General features: G+C 29.8%; 1 protein-coding gene across 18 annotated transcripts in view; it reads right to left on the bottom strand.

Annotated features, from left to right (window-relative positions):
* Positions 1-16,387, bottom strand: part of Mtd (TLD domain-containing protein mustard) — a 132,119-nt gene that overhangs the window by 7,629 nt on the left and 108,103 nt on the right. For 14 of the 18 annotated variants that reach the window (XM_083100553.1, XM_083100549.1, XM_083100550.1 and 11 more), the window contains 3 exons: positions 16,114-16,342; positions 15,207-15,293; positions 9-290 (listed from right to left, as the gene is read on the bottom strand). In XM_083100553.1, the coding sequence (XP_082956679.1) occupies positions 9-290; positions 15,207-15,293; positions 16,114-16,342 (598 nt within the window). Of the gene's footprint in view, positions 1-8; positions 291-5,280; positions 5,458-12,078; positions 12,598-15,206; positions 15,294-16,113; positions 16,343-16,387 lie in introns of those variants that run through there. The other 4 variants (XM_083100541.1, XM_083100543.1, XM_083100556.1 and 1 more) reach the window with 3 other exon arrangements.

Here is a 16,387-nt window from a genome sequence, read left to right as displayed (position 1 = left end):
AGACTCACGTTGCCCTCGGTGTCCTCGATAACTAACAGAATCGGACTTTCGATCTTTGCCATTTTTCGATACATGCTGTTGAGGCTGAAGCCGTGCTGGCTGGTGCTGAAGACGAGAGTCCATTGATAACCTTCCGCCCTCGCGGGTAGATGATGACAGAGCTGTTCCCTATGCTCGTCGCTGAGTATTTCCGTCGTGCCAATGAGATCGGGCACGATGATGTCATTGTCCAGGGAGATGGCACTATTCGCGTAGAGAACTCGCCTCACTTCTTCGCTCATAGACAGTACCTACGAAAATTGATCATGTTAGTAACATATTTCCGAATACAATTTTCGACAATGATACGTGTACTAATCGCTAATTCTAATCGAGGAGGTAAAAAGCTGAAAATTTTCTCCAATGACGATTCTAAAATAATCATGATAGAAACGGAACTGTGCTCAGCTTTCTTTGTGTTCTGTCATCTATATAAATGTCGTTGACATTGAAGAGATATGTGTGAAATGGAAAACTCTCCTCATATATCGAATAGAAATAAAAATCATAACAACACATAATGTTTACTTTACTCTATTGTTCAATATATATGTATACGATAATAAAATACTTTAATGTTTTCTGAAAGTCTATGAAAATCATGAGGAACGTAGAATAAATTGTTATAATTGACATAACGGTTAATTATAACAATGAAATAATATGATATTGCGATCTCTAACTGAGAATACAATTGATAAGCCATTGTTTCTTACAGTAATATAACAATGTATATCCATTAAATAATAAAATATTGCTTTAACTAGACATTATTATTTTGTCTGATTTAAAATTTTGAAAAATTTTAATTTTTTATTTCTTATAAATATGAAAAAATTATATACTATCGATACAAAAAATAATTATTCTAACATCCCTTCTGCTTCTGACCTCCTCAGTTCAGCTAGCATCTAAGCACATTTAGGGCACATCCAAGTGTGTGTCGTGTTGTACTTTGTTAACATGATCTCACGTAATCGCAATGGGTGTCACGTTTATTCAAGTGAATTGCTGGATAATTACTAACGTGGGAGACCGCACCGTGTGAAATGTGTGCCGATATTGAATTACTTTTGTTCATCGACTGTCACAGAGTGATTTTGCGCGATTATGCGATACACGCGCGAGAGAGAATGCAAATTCCTCGCGGTACATCGATACGAGAAATTCGATTGAAGAACCCGAGAACCATAGAAGCTACCATTACCATGGACGGCCTTGTGGTAAATCGTATCATGTAGCGACGATTGAATTCCATTTCTATGCCGAAATCAGATACTGAATCTGAAAATCGACTAAAGCGTACACAAAAGTAGATTGTTAAATAGATAAAAAAATCTGTGAAGATATTATAATAAGAATTAAAATAGAGTAATCGCGAATGTCAAAACAAACTTAGAGATATTACTCTAAATTACTAGAAAATTATAGATAAACTAAAATATATAATTAAATTAAATAATTACTCCAAAATTATAATATAAATATTTATTCGATGATTTTCATTGTTGTCTAATTTTATATTGTCTCAATTATTTTGATTGACTTTATACTAGAACATGATGTCACACGTCAATATTTCCAATATTATGACACATACTCTTTATCTCTTCGCTCTAAAAATTTTTATTAATAAAGAAAAATTAAAAATGATAATATATACATATAAATAACAATACAATCAATCAGGCAATAAGCTTTTAAGAACACGATTAAAGTTATGACCAATTTTCACAATCATCCTCCTCATTGTAATTAATGCGAAATCACGAAAGATTCTATGCATCGTAAGATAAGAATGCAATTGACGCGGACAAACACCTCTGCGCATTATATGTAATACATGATGTTATCACACGTTGAATTATCGAGACTCTCATTATCAATTTGAATATATTTATAGATTTGATCACATGAAGATAAACTCGATAACAATTTTTTACATACGTGTCTTACTGCTGTCTCTTATATTTTATTTTATCGTTGCATTGCAATTCTTATGAAATTGGCATAATTTAATAATGATAATTCTCGATATGATATTGTGTGTTATGGCAAAATATGTGTGCTTCTGATAACTATACTTTATATTGCCCAATATAGCTTGAAGATGCAGAGACATGTGAAAGATACGTGAATGATTTAATGATCGATTATTGCTTACATTCAATAATATTCAAAGAGTGCATTATAAATGATAAGAGAGAAATAAATAAATGTATCCTTATACGTCTTCATACTTGGATGAAAAATCTATCGCGCTCGCATATTATTCTCAGATATGCGTTATTTATGAAGGAAATCTTCCTGTTTAATTCTACTCTCAATCAATGTAACTTTCGAAATTTATTTAATTTTGCTGTAATAAAGTTGCATGTACCAGAGTTTTGTTCAGCTTAAGACAGACTTCGAAATAAATCGCAAACTTTTGTTATTAACTCTAACGTTTTATTGAATATTGCATTTTCAAAGAAGATCTGAATGATGTCAAATAAAAAATAAATTGACCACTTTTTATTCATTCGATATATTCATTCGTGTTACAAAACAATACGGATCGTGCCGTGATAAATTAATATCAAATTTATATCATGGATGTAATAAGAATATCAGATGATATCATTATTATTATGAATTGTCTCTCTTATCATTTTCATTGTATTATCTATAAACTGAAAAATCATGTGCAAGAAAGATGGTATTTGTCAACATTATCAACTATTATCAAGCAAACTTGTAAAAAAAAGAGATGGAAAAAAACGATTCCGATAACCTCTGATCTCATCGTGGAAGAATTTCAATCTCTATAGGCATTTATTATTAATCAAGTTGCCTTAACTTTACCAAATGATGTTATTCTAATTTTTAAGAATCTTATGCAAAATTAAATTTAAAAATCTCTACAAATATGTAGATGCAAGTTAATAATATTAAATAAATCACTTCCCCCTCGGTCTGCCGAAGAAAAGAAAAGAGAGACAAAATCTCGAGCCTTATGCTACTTCTATATGTTTCTGTGCGCATGCGAGAAGAGAAGCCAAGTGATTTATTTATACGCAAAGATTGTATCATAAGATGCCTATCGTGCTTTTGACATTCGTCCCTTTCGACAGATATAAAAGTATCATTGCCATTCGATCGTTCTTATTCATGCTAGGAAATTTTTTAAAAATTATCGACTACTTTATCGAACGTATTGCATTAATTTGATAGCGATACGTTCCCAGATGTTCTGCGCAAACAGCTTGTATAATTATCAATTTTCTAATAAATTAACCGGGAGAACAGGGTCGTATCTCGTCACAAACAATTTCTGAACTGTTATTCGTATGAAATATCACGAGAAGATACGTCGTACTTTTATGGGAAAATTAATGGTTGAGTTTTATATTACACATAATGACTTTCTCAGTTTGTGATATATTTAATCATATCGTGAACTAATATGACTTTTCTTGCTCCAAAAAATGAATATTAAAATATTTTGGTTTTTAAAAATAATGTTAGAGGGATAGAAACAATCGTATCCGATAATCAGATAATCCAACAAATTGCAAGTTCAATCAATGTTAAAATGTCTTATATATAAAAACATAAAAACTGGATTTTCAAATGAGAAAATAATGGGTTTGTTTTTGTAATCTATACTACTGCATATTACTTAAATATTACTTAAATTCTTAAGACGAATATGAACAAACAAAATGATAAGATCGCGTGTTCTTATTTTACATACAAATCCATAGCACATAGTATCAATTAACGTTTCGCGATTAATACTCGTCTTTGCGATTATGTCGAGCAATATAACGACGTGTCTGAAAATCCGAGAAGTTTTCATCGATCTTTGTGAAATCTATATCTCTCTCTCATTATAAAATATATTAAAAGAATCTTCTGAAAACATAGGATGTCTTAAAACCATATTACTTTTAGCAATATCTTAAATGGGTTAAGAGTTAAATTTTTTCATTACAAAAATTAGGTGCTAGATATATTTTATATAGGAACATTTAAAAATATTAGAGTTAATCAATAACATCTGAGAAGGAGAATTCATCAAGACCTTTAAATAACAATTTTATTTTATAAAGAAAATGTTTTATATTTCATATATATGTAGGACATATAGGATTCTATTAATAAAAATTCAATAAACAAACATTTTTTGATTCTTGTTTTCTTTACTCTTCACTAAAGACAATAAAGAGGAAAACAATTTTATAAACAAGATGTTGCATGTGGTACATCATAAAAGGCGGAATTTTTTATATGCTTATAGGAAAAAAGCTATAAAATCATCTTTTGACAAGAATTCTCTTTTAAGAGCTAATAAGTCAAGTATCAAAATAGGACACAGAAGAACATTCCTTCGACAGTTTAACGATCATAGGAAACCTATTAGTAAAGTAAATTAATTGTGATTAGATTTTAATAACTGCAAAAGTCAACATCTTAAAAATAAAAATAATTTTCTTTGCAAAAATAATAATATATTAAATTCGACAATATACTGCAGTTATAAGAAAATCTACGTAAATGCATATCTTGTTTCTAATGTATTTTCGTTGTAAATTACTTGCTAAAAAAACGTGAAGAATAGTATCTAACTAAATTTACAGACTTATGAGAATGATTGTACGTTCACAACGAGCGCTTTTAGCTTGAAGGAAAATCCAAATGTGTAGATTTTAAAGAAGGTCACACGATATAAATCTCTTTCGAATCAGCTGGTCACAGTTGATTTGATCGAGATCGAATAATAAAGTTAATGTTATTGCGACGTTAATCACATTAATTTTATTTAATAAAATCTAATCTATATGATAACAACAAAATCACGATAATATAAATTATTTTTGCAGCACTCATCTTGCTATAATCAAAAAACAATAATTTATATTATCATTATACGATGAAAATCATGAAATCTTTCGATAGATATCGATGCATTCGATTTTATAAAGAATGTCTAAATCTATGAAATACTAAATAATCAAAGCTTAAAAAAATATGCATCACATTGCTTTAATATATTTTCTTATGTTTCAATATTGTGCAAAAAGAGAGAAAGAGAGTATTATTACTTTCTTTACATATATATCATAATGCAAATATTTTGTATTATAAAATTATAAATAAAAGATGAATTAATATAATTATTTATATTAATATAATATTATTAATTAATTAATTAATATAATATTAATATAATATAATTATTAAGAGATATATGCTCACCGTAAGCATTCTTGATGTATGTTGAAAAACATAATTAAGAATAGGACATGGATCTACAGTCATGATCAATGTAATAAAGTCTAGATATGTGTTTTCACTAATAGTTTATCACTAAATAAATAGTTTATCTCTAAGCCTTGAACTTGGATATTGTCGATAAAATATAAATATGTACTCAATGTTTACTAATAATTTCAAACCAGTATAACGTCACAAAACACGCTCTGTTTTGATATTAAACGCGCTGAAATTGATGATATAGGATTTTTTACGAAAAAAACTTTTAAAAAATTGAAATAATATCTCGGGAAAGAGAAGATTCGCGTAGAAGTCACGTTTTCGCTTTCATATAAAATTCTATATACGCAATTTTATTTATGATTCTGTACTATGTCTGTTATTATTTTCGCTGTTCATCAGAAAATCACACACGCGGCAATCTCGTGAAGCTCTTGTGCGACCGGCAGGACGAATCGATTGAGACTAAATAAGATTGGATTCAATTTCTTTCATTGTACGAGAATTTCGCAAAAACCTTTCATTCGAACCCGTCTCTCCCTTCTTCTTATTTAATGCCAAGTACACATAAATTCCCATCGAATGTCCGCGTCGACCTCGAATACATTATTCTCAAGTGCGATTGTCCTTCGATCAGCCGTCTTGATGCGACTAACAAACCAAAAGTAGAAAAGGAGAAACGCTGACGATGCCATTCGATTTGCCAAAAACGCTTTTAATGACGCCGGCGTTTTAATAACACTCGTAATAATCAACTTCCGTATGTCGTTATGAGGTTTCCGATATGAATTTCCGTGTATTTATCTTACAAATTTCAGATAATTTTCTTTCTTTTTTTATGCAAGGACACAAGATAATTTATTTGCCGAGAATTGTTTTCTGTTTATCTCTCTTAAATAAAAATATTCTTGTTATATATTATAAATATGTGATATTGGCTGCGTTCAGCAGGAAAAGCTGCTTTGTAACTGTTGTAAAATTCGTGAATCTGATTGGTGTATGCTCTTAGATTCAGTCAAAATTAAGAGCATACACCAATCAGGCTCACGAATTTTACAACAGTTGCAAAGCAGTTTTTTCTGCTGAACGCAGCCATTATTGTTATATATATTGTTATATATTATACTATATATTATCATAATATAAAAGTACAAATATATGTCAGGTTTCCAGTTAATTTAATGATATAGGTACATATAATAATATTATTTTTAAGATATATAACCTAGTAATATTTTTATAAAAAATCAATATTAATATAAATAAAATAAAATATAATACAATGGAATGATAGTGCGTATTTAATGATTTAATTATTATTTGGCAATGTTTCATGTAATAAGTGTGAAATGAATTTTGTCAAAAGGAAGTAGTAAATGAAGAGATTCTATTAATTTAAAAATAGACAAAAATAAAAGCTTAAATATAAATTTGATATTGTCTTATCGATATCGAGAAACACTATTAGATCTAGATTAGCGATTCCCAAAAGAGAACACATTACATTAATAGATAATTATAAATATCCCAGCAATATATAATATATGTGATCGCTTATCTCGTGTGTCCTTTTATCTTTCGATGAAGATTTTCCGCGATTAAAAAGAATAAATGTTAACTTAAGGTGGATTAAAATGATTGTTCGAGTGTATCGTAACTATATATTCACTTCGATTATTGTGATACGAACATGATTGTGTCCGACAACGTTTACATATGTTAATTTTATGCGTAATTCGCTCTGTACCAGGCGAGACAAGCCGCCATCAATCAGAGATGAGAAAAAACATTAAATGCCAATTTTCGTATCTGTTGATGAAGATTTCAGTATAAAATATTATGTATTCTTCGTTATTTATTATTACAGGAGAAGTAATCTGACTGATTCATGTGTATCTAATAGTTTTTTAATTGTATTTTAATTAAGATCAAGGCGAAGCGGAAACGGAATCCAGTGACTACGCAGCAATTACAAAATATAGATCATTTGTTATGGGCGAGCCTACAAATTGATTTCAATTGCGAACCGGCTACCAACGCAATACGCTAATCGAAATTTTCCGGCAGTTCGAGTAAGAGAGGAGTGTCATCGCGGAATATAATGCGTGGGACAGCGGACATTTATGTCATAAGTAGGAGTTGAGCAAAATTATATAATTATATAATTTCAATGTTACTTAATATTATGTAAGTCCAATATTTTAATGACATATATACGGAAATGTATGTCAAAACGTTTAAATGCATTATATATATAATTTTATTATTATTTTATTTATATGTTAAATTGCATAATTTTGCAAAATGTAATAATTGCATATTCATACTTAAATATAAATTATCACTCGTCATTCACATAACTTTATATATATTTAAACATTTCATTATCATAAGATTATTTAAGCTGTGCGATATATAATCGCGATAAAGCTTTCTTCTTCTTCGTGCAATTATCATAAAATACATAACGTATTTTACGAACAAATTGCTATTTGACGATCTGAAATAATTCTTTATAAAAATTTGATGATAATACACAAGGAAAGTTCGTAAAAGGCAATAAAAACCAGTCGCGAATATTAGTTATTCAAGGCGATCGGGAAATGGCTATCGAAAGATTGCGAAGGGTGACTGCGATCGTTATTGACAATCGCACGGTGTGAAAATGTCCGCCGGTTTCCTTTTACAATGCCGAGATAACGGACGGAAAATAAATATGAAAGTTAATGAGTCTGCGGCTATGAAAACTATTGAATGACAGCACCCGAATGCCGTTTCACGCTGAATGTACTGTTTTTATTATGCCGCGACATTCCTAAACAGAACGCAGCTATTATGAGATTTAATTATATAGCTTACGTCATTTTATTTTTCTAAATCGAACACAATTGCATCGGAATCGTATAATCTTTTCTATAGCTTTGTATACGTTAAGAGAAGTATTAGGTTTTATTTTTCTGCTTTATACTCATAAATAAAAAAAGATAGAATTTTTTTATGAAGAGAAATATAAAATTTATGTTTCTTAAAAGTTGTTTGTTCAGCCATAAATATAGAATGTTTAAATCACAACATCTACATGACTATATGAACTAATGTTTATATGATTATTTTTGATGAAAAAAAAATAGTAATCGCGTTATTATTGCATGAAGAAAAACATAATGGTTCATAGTATCGTTGAAAAAAATAATTAAATATTATCTAGAATATTAAATAAAAATTCACAATTTTAATTAAATCTTCCGATACTTCTCCCTTCCGATATATTCTAAGAAAAAAAAATATATAACGGATTCTTTTTTTATGCAAAATAAGTGTAATATAATTTCATTAAATTGAAGATATAAAATATCAAAAAATTATCTCATAAATATTCATAAGAATTTACAAAAGTAATTTCCGTAAATTTTAAACACAATAATATAATATACCTAAAATAATAGACATATGTTTAAATGTGAAAAGAGAAAGTATCGTATACAATTGTCTACAATGTAGAAAACGCATATCAAGAACCGTTAAAAAAGAGAAAGACTTTTAAAAAGAAAAGTTAAAAATATAAAAATAAATATTTTCAGTTTACATAAAGGGTATAAAAGTAGTGCTTAATGTGAATATGATGAGTGATTGTCATACTCGTATCGAATAAAAGTCCAGTTTACGAGCTATTAATTAAGCTAATGTAGAATAAAGTACATGTGTACGAATCGTTCTACTTTCAAATATTTTGAAGTCAAATATTTTGAAGCAACATAAAAGACCGATGTAATTAACACTAATCCAAGATTGTAATCAACTTTTTCCGTCTATATTATAGATAGAACTATACACTAGAAAAAGATTAATTTAATTAATTAGAATAAGTAGTTTTGTTGGATTATTTCGACAACTTGGTTAAAATTTTTTGTTTTTTCACAATTATTGATTCTCAAATTAGATTTAACAATAGATATAACAACAACAATAATAATAGAATATGCATTGTTAATTTTAATAATATTAAATAAATTTATATGTTCTAATACATTTGTTAAGATAGCAATTCAAAAAAAGTCGATTTTTAGTATATGAGAAGTAAGTTGAATACTATTATAAAATTTATTATTTACTTCTGTATTAATCTGTCATTCATGTGCAACAAGAAAAAGACTAAAGTGTCGGAATAAATTTTCCACGAAAAACCATTTTTTACGATTTAAGCAATAATGTTATTTGTGATTTATACGCATATAATCTTTGTCCAAAAAATTTTGAGATTAAGCTTATCGCAGATAAACCAGTAATACAGTTTGTTTTCAACGGTAATACGATGATAACGAAGATTCATTCCTTTAATGCTGTACGAATTATTTATTTAGATGTGCTTTTGTGTATCGTCTTGTCAAAAATTTGGTTATCAATTTAATTGCATCAATGAACAAATAAAGAATAAACTTTAGATTTTATATGAAGTTTATACCCAGGAATAGCTTCACGAACAAATTGTTATGATACAATTCAAGAAAAATTTTACAAAATACTATAAAAACAGTCAAGGAATTTTTTTGTTTTCTTATTCAATAAAATGCAATAAATCATTTTTTTTACTACGAGAAAACAAATTCGAAATCTTAGTATACGCTCATTGTAACTTTCAAATGTTAGCTTTCTCTTTTGTGAATTATTCAATGTTTTAAAGAAAATGCTCCATTATTTACTTGCACCAAGAAAGAAATAAATGATTCTTTGAATATAAGGAATAAATGGGATTTTTTCCGAATAATACCTGATTGTTTGCAGATTAAAATTTCTTTTCCAAGACAGAATTCACAAACATGGTCAAATATGTAGAATAATGGAGATTATGTAAAAAAAAATAAACAATGAATATTTCTTATATTTATAAAGATTTTCCTTTTTTCAAAATATCTCTTTACTTTTCGGCTTAAATAGTCTTTACAAGAATAAGCACAAGAACAGGCACTTTTTTCAAAGTTATATTTTATATTCCCATCTGTCTAAAATTGAAAAAAATAATATTGGGTAATAAAAATTGAAGAATTATTTATTTTACTGTTGTTTTACACCGAGGGGTAAACTGCTGAGGGCATTGCGGTGTACAGATTTGAGGCATTACTGGGCATTGCTTGGGCATTACTTGGGCGTTATTAGGTTTTATTGAAGTATTAATGCGTATTATGGACGTTATTAAAGTATTATTAAGTCTTTTTTTCCAAATAATAATTTTAAATTTATTAAAATTTAAATTATTAAATTTTAAAAATTTACCAGTAATGCCCAGGAATTGGGCATTAGTAGGCATTAGTGTACATAATTTTGATCAGCGGTTTACCCCTCGTTTTACACAATAAAAATATCTCTGCATATTTAAATAATACTATCTATCAAATTTGATAATTAGATTTTTCCTACACATTTAACATCAATTTTAACATATTTATTATATGCATTTTAACATTTTAACATATTTATTATATTTCTCTCTCTCTCTTTTTCTCGCTTTCACAATTGAAATTTATTTACTGTAGATAAATCTTTTTTTAAAATCCATTCGAATTCTTCTATAGTCTATTTAAAAAACCGATTTCACAAAAGAACAAAAAATTTAGAAAACTTTTTAAATCTTTTCTACATATTTTTCCTTTTCTCTTTGAAAAATTTTCTAAGTTCTGTCCATCTATTTAAAATATAAAGTCATTATATTGATAGATATATATTACTGATTTATCACAATTGCGAATAGATGCTTAAGTAAATGCTAATTCTAATCGGTACATTTCGCAGTAACTCTTTAGTTTGGTGAAAGGTGAGTTTATATAGAGTCAACTAAAGATCAGTTGTAAATACACACCTATAAATATATATAGTTGCTTTTTCAAACTATTAGTGTATAAATTATGTGAAATAGATCGTAAATGAATGCACGTGAATATGCATTCATAAATTGTTGAAATTATTTCTACCGTAAACATTATGCGAGCAAACAGAATATCATAAATAAACATTTGTTTATTTTGATAAATTTTATTTTAAATCAAGAACATTTGCAAATATATCAACAAAATAAATAAATTAATATTTTAAGTATATATTAGTATATTAGTTTAAAAATATAACAACCATATATATATATATATATATATATATATATATATATATATATATATATATATATATATATATCTTTCTTCTTTTTGGCAATAATAATTCGATTCATATCGCACATGATTATCGCAGGATGATTTTTCATTTCAATAAATATGATAGAAAATTACGATTTGGAAATCTTAGGCGCCAACAATTTAGATCTCAAGTTGTGATTTTACCCGGTACGGGTCAATGTAAATTAGATATTTCGATATGGCCGGGCTTCCAAAGAGAAACATGTTTACGTGTTACGTAACTATATATATAAATATATATATATATATATATATATATATATATATCTTTCTTCTTTTTGGTAATAATAATTCGATTCATATCGCACATGATTATCGCAGGATGATTTTTCATTTCAATAAATATGATAGAAAATTACGATTTGGAAATCTTAGGCGCCAACAATTTAGATCTCAAGTTGTGATTTTACCCGGTACGGGTCAATGTAAATTAGATATTTCGATATGGCCGGGCTTCCAAAGAGAAACATGTTTACATGTTACGTAACTCTAAACTGCATTCCTGACAATTCCATAATCAGACACATTCGCTCGGCGTAAAGAAGTGAGCGCGATTAAAAAGCGCGGTTATATTGATTTCAACTCTGACCTTTACCTTCGTTTGCTTTTTCAAGAATCTCTTGATAATCTTGGAGAGCGGATTTGGCATTTTTGACTTCGGCATCTTCGCTATCTTTGATTAGCACTGAAAGTCACGGATCGATGCACTTTTTGTCGCTGTCCTTTCTTTTTTTCGTTTACAAAATGGAAGACCGTGAAATTTGTTTACATTATGTTTTAACACTCGAACTGTAACTTCATCAAATTGTGTGCAAGAAACTTCTCCGAAGAAGCGAAAAATGCGACACACACGAGCGAGTCACAAAAAGAAGTAATTTATTTTCACTCTCTTATATATAATCACAATTCTTTAAAAAAATACCATTTCAAGCATTCGTCTCTACTGACTCTTTAACTTCTTGATCAATTTTTGTTAATCAATAAATTGTTAATCAAAATTGCGTTAAATCACTTAACGTGGTTACCGTGATCTTAACGATATTATTTACGTATTCTTTTTATACGACTCATTTGACAACACGAGCTTTACTTTGCGAGGACTACAGCCAGACTGGAGCTTTCGAAGTAAATCTAATACATTCATATAAGCGACGAAGAGCAAAAGGAGAGGGAGGAGAAAAAGAGCGACGCATATTCTTGGGCAGAGGCTTCTCTGACGATTGCGCATTCTCGATTGCGCAGCACGTGCTCCTAGCACCGTTCTAAACCTTTCGTACCTATAAATCTATTCAGCAAAGTGGACATTTCTATCTAGTATAGAATAGTATAGAAAAATGTCATTTCGGAAAATATCACCTGCTCATGAAACTTTCCCTTAAAAACTTTAATTTTTTAGAAGAAAAAAAATATTCAGTTAGAGTTGATCGTTCTTATCAATAAAAATCAGTCAATCATATCTTTTTTTATTTGAAATTATAAAATTATTGTATTTATTTTGTTAAAACGTATATAAATTATTCATCTTTCTTTTTTTAATTTATTTAACTGGATGAAATTTTTTCCGACTTTTTCCTTTAATTTTGAGAATAACTTAGCATATAATCATTATTCATTTTGAATTATTTGATGTTCAAAATTAATGATTTTTTTTAAGCATGTGGAAAGTTTTGTACATAATATATTATGTGCATCTTGTACATAACAATAGTTAAGCGAAATTTGAGCTGAGTCAGATTTTTAAGTGGTGAATTATACCGTGCTTTGAACGATGAACACCGCGCGAGACATTTAAAAATAAACGAAAGCACGTATTTTATTTTTAAATCATCAGATCGCAAAGTATTTGAGGGCAGAAAACTTTTCCAATTGCGAATATATAGATTATTCGCTTCAATTACATTAATAGAGTAACGCGTCATTTTGTCATTTTTTAAAAAGTGTTTTGAGGATATTTATAGATTCTTTTGCATTAAGTTTTAATATTTTTATCAAATCTGAATTATTTTTAATATATTTGTATTTTCTGCTGCATTTAAAAATTAGTTTCACATTAATATTGCATGTTCTGACGCAATTCCCATTATTTATTCTTGCAACTTCATACTCTTATAATAAATCCCAAGAACTTTTGTTATCTGAAATCGATATATGATTATGATCGGTATACATCATATCTTTTTTTGGTTGACAAATTGCTTTCATCCCGAGGTATTTGTGAACGCACGAGGAAATGTAATTATTTACTTTATTTTGTACCAAAAATTAAGCATTTATTAATTTCTTTTATTTATCTTTTTCGCAAAATGCGATATAAATAATAACCAAAAATGAGATATTTTCTCATCTGTAATACATCAGTTTAATTTCATCATCTGTAATACGTCAGGACGCGATTAAATTGTTCATCAACTCTTAAAATGTAAAAAAGCGTGTGTTCTGTATGTCATAAATAACAAGTAAGTGGAAATATTCTCTCAAGAAATATTATATCTACTACGTCTGTGTCAATTTACACCGACTGTGTCAATTCTCATCAATAATGCATCGTAACATTATGCAAGCGCCGGAACAGTTCATAGAGTATGACTCCTGCAACACAAGTTGGTTTACATTATTATATTTCACAAGGCATACCCACAAATATGTCCAAACTTCATTCTTTCGCGTACACGAGTACTCGCAATATTCGTCATAGATCGTTCCATAAGAAAATATTAATATTAATGGCCTTTTAATGTGTGATACACAGCAGAGAGAGAATCAAGTCCTATTATCCGGATATATCTTCTTTAAGAGAATAGAAACGCGCTTTCCACTTCTTATGCTAACAAAGTTTTCCGTTTCGAGTCCAGACGTATATATCAATAATGCAGTGTTGGTCTATTAGAATTACCATCTCGCCTTGAAATCGATAATTCTCATTATCTTTGACGCGACATCGATTTGCATGAAATCCTGCTCGTCGTGAGAATCGACTAAATATGGAAAGTACGTTCTACGAATATTTAATCAAATCGTGATAGGAGCTCACGAGAAGTCGTAAAAGGAAACACTGGAACGTATGGTGAGAGAAACAGAGAGAGAAGAAAAGAGAAACGGTAATAACAATGCGATAAAAATATTATGTGCATGCGCGAGTAGAGAGTATCGAATGAGTGCATGCTGCACATTCATCTAGATTCTAGTCGAGTATATTCTACATCGAGAAGGGGGACAGATGCATGCAATCTATTTTCGACAGTGGTGTGCGAGATTCATTATATAAGAATCGTAAAACAAATCTATCTCAAATAAGGCTCAACCGAATTAATCGTTATATAACACGAAATTGTTATTAAAGAGGAGAAAGTTTCTCTCATATTATCCATTTATCAGTGTTCCCACGTTCTTGAGAATGTGAATAAAAAAAAATTTTAAGGAACTCTATAAACAATTTTCTTTTTCGTGACAACTAATGTACGTAAATCGTGATCGAATGCACTGATGTACGAACCATCGAAGCGAGTAAAGCGGCTAAAAAAAAGGGGGAAAAGGAAAAAGAAAAACACAAAACGGTAGACACGGTCGCAACATCGCGTGACAACACGTCAGGTGCACCCGAGAGTTCTAACAAGGGTCTAGGGTGCGGCAATGTTATCTAAAAGGTGCATTGTTCAACATCGAGCAATTAGGGTGCCTATGATAGATATCGATCACCGGGCAGGAGGTAGGGATAATCGATACCTCCGAATCCTGGATCTGCTCGGAATCGGCCGATGTGCTCGAAGTCTTCAGGATGCTGTACAGCTTTACGTAGGGGGCCTTGATCAACTGTCGGCCAACCAACAATCGGCCGTCTTTAGCAGATGTTTTCGATCGCGATATCGTCGAGGTTTAACGGGCCTCGAGCGATCCTCGCGTCGAATATCGATAGAAACCGCGCATTTCAACGCGCCGACGACAATCGCGACTAACATCGAGCGAACTTTGATGTTATCGTTAACGGTGACTCATAATTCCGCGAAATATTTGGCGTGTCTCAGCACGATATGTGATAGCCGGTCGACACGAGGATCGGGTTATTAAAGAAATAAATACGAATGGTGTTGCAAAAGTTGCAAGAAAACAAAACATTGCGATTTAAAAAAAGATCGAGAATAACAACTTTTTTTCTTCAATAAAAATTATGCAATATTGCAAAGATCATAATCAATGATATATAATACATTTTATATTGAACTTGAAATTAATTTTTCTGTAAAAATTTTCGATGAGAGCTGGCAAAATTTTTGCGGTAGCTCCAAAATTCTTCACATTACATATTTTTGTTATGTGAGAAACACAACTTAAATTTCTAATTAATAACTTCAGCAATAATTTATATAATAGACTTATATAAACTATATCATAATTCAAAAAGATAATAAAAATCTACTATGTATATTTGTCTATTATATATTCATTTATCACAGACTAAAAAATCCAGAATTCTTAATTTTCAATTAAACGACTTCATAACAAACTCTATCTAGTGTTATCTAAAAAGGATCTAAAAGAATGACCAAATCTTTCTATTTTAAATTTCCGTCGCTCTATTCCATCGATATCGCGTATTGTGACATCCCAGATACGAAAAGTACAAGGTACTCACCTCCCAAGACTCCCTTGTCAATTCGGTAATGTCATCGCCTTGTCCATCACGAGCTTTACTTTCCTCCGTGGAATCCCCACCTTCGCCGCTCTCGTGGGGCGACAATTCCGGCGACAGGTCCGTGTCGGTGTCAGACAGAATGTAACCGCGTTCCAGCCAGTAATTCTCATCCAGTTCGCCGTAGAGATTCGGTACCCACGCGTGAATAAACCTATAGAGATCGTCCACTCTGTAAAGAACAAAATAAAGAGAATATATCAATTTCATATTAAAT

The sequence above is a fragment of the Camponotus vicinus genome, unplaced genomic scaffold, assembly GCF_025532165.1.
Source record: "Camponotus vicinus isolate PSW18456_S1 unplaced genomic scaffold, iyCamVici1.0 SCAF_5, whole genome shotgun sequence".
Classification (NCBI taxonomy): Eukaryota; Metazoa; Arthropoda; class Insecta; order Hymenoptera; family Formicidae; genus Camponotus; species Camponotus vicinus.
The sequence above is the reverse complement of the archived record's forward strand: the minus strand, read 5'-3'. Positions and strand labels throughout refer to the sequence as shown.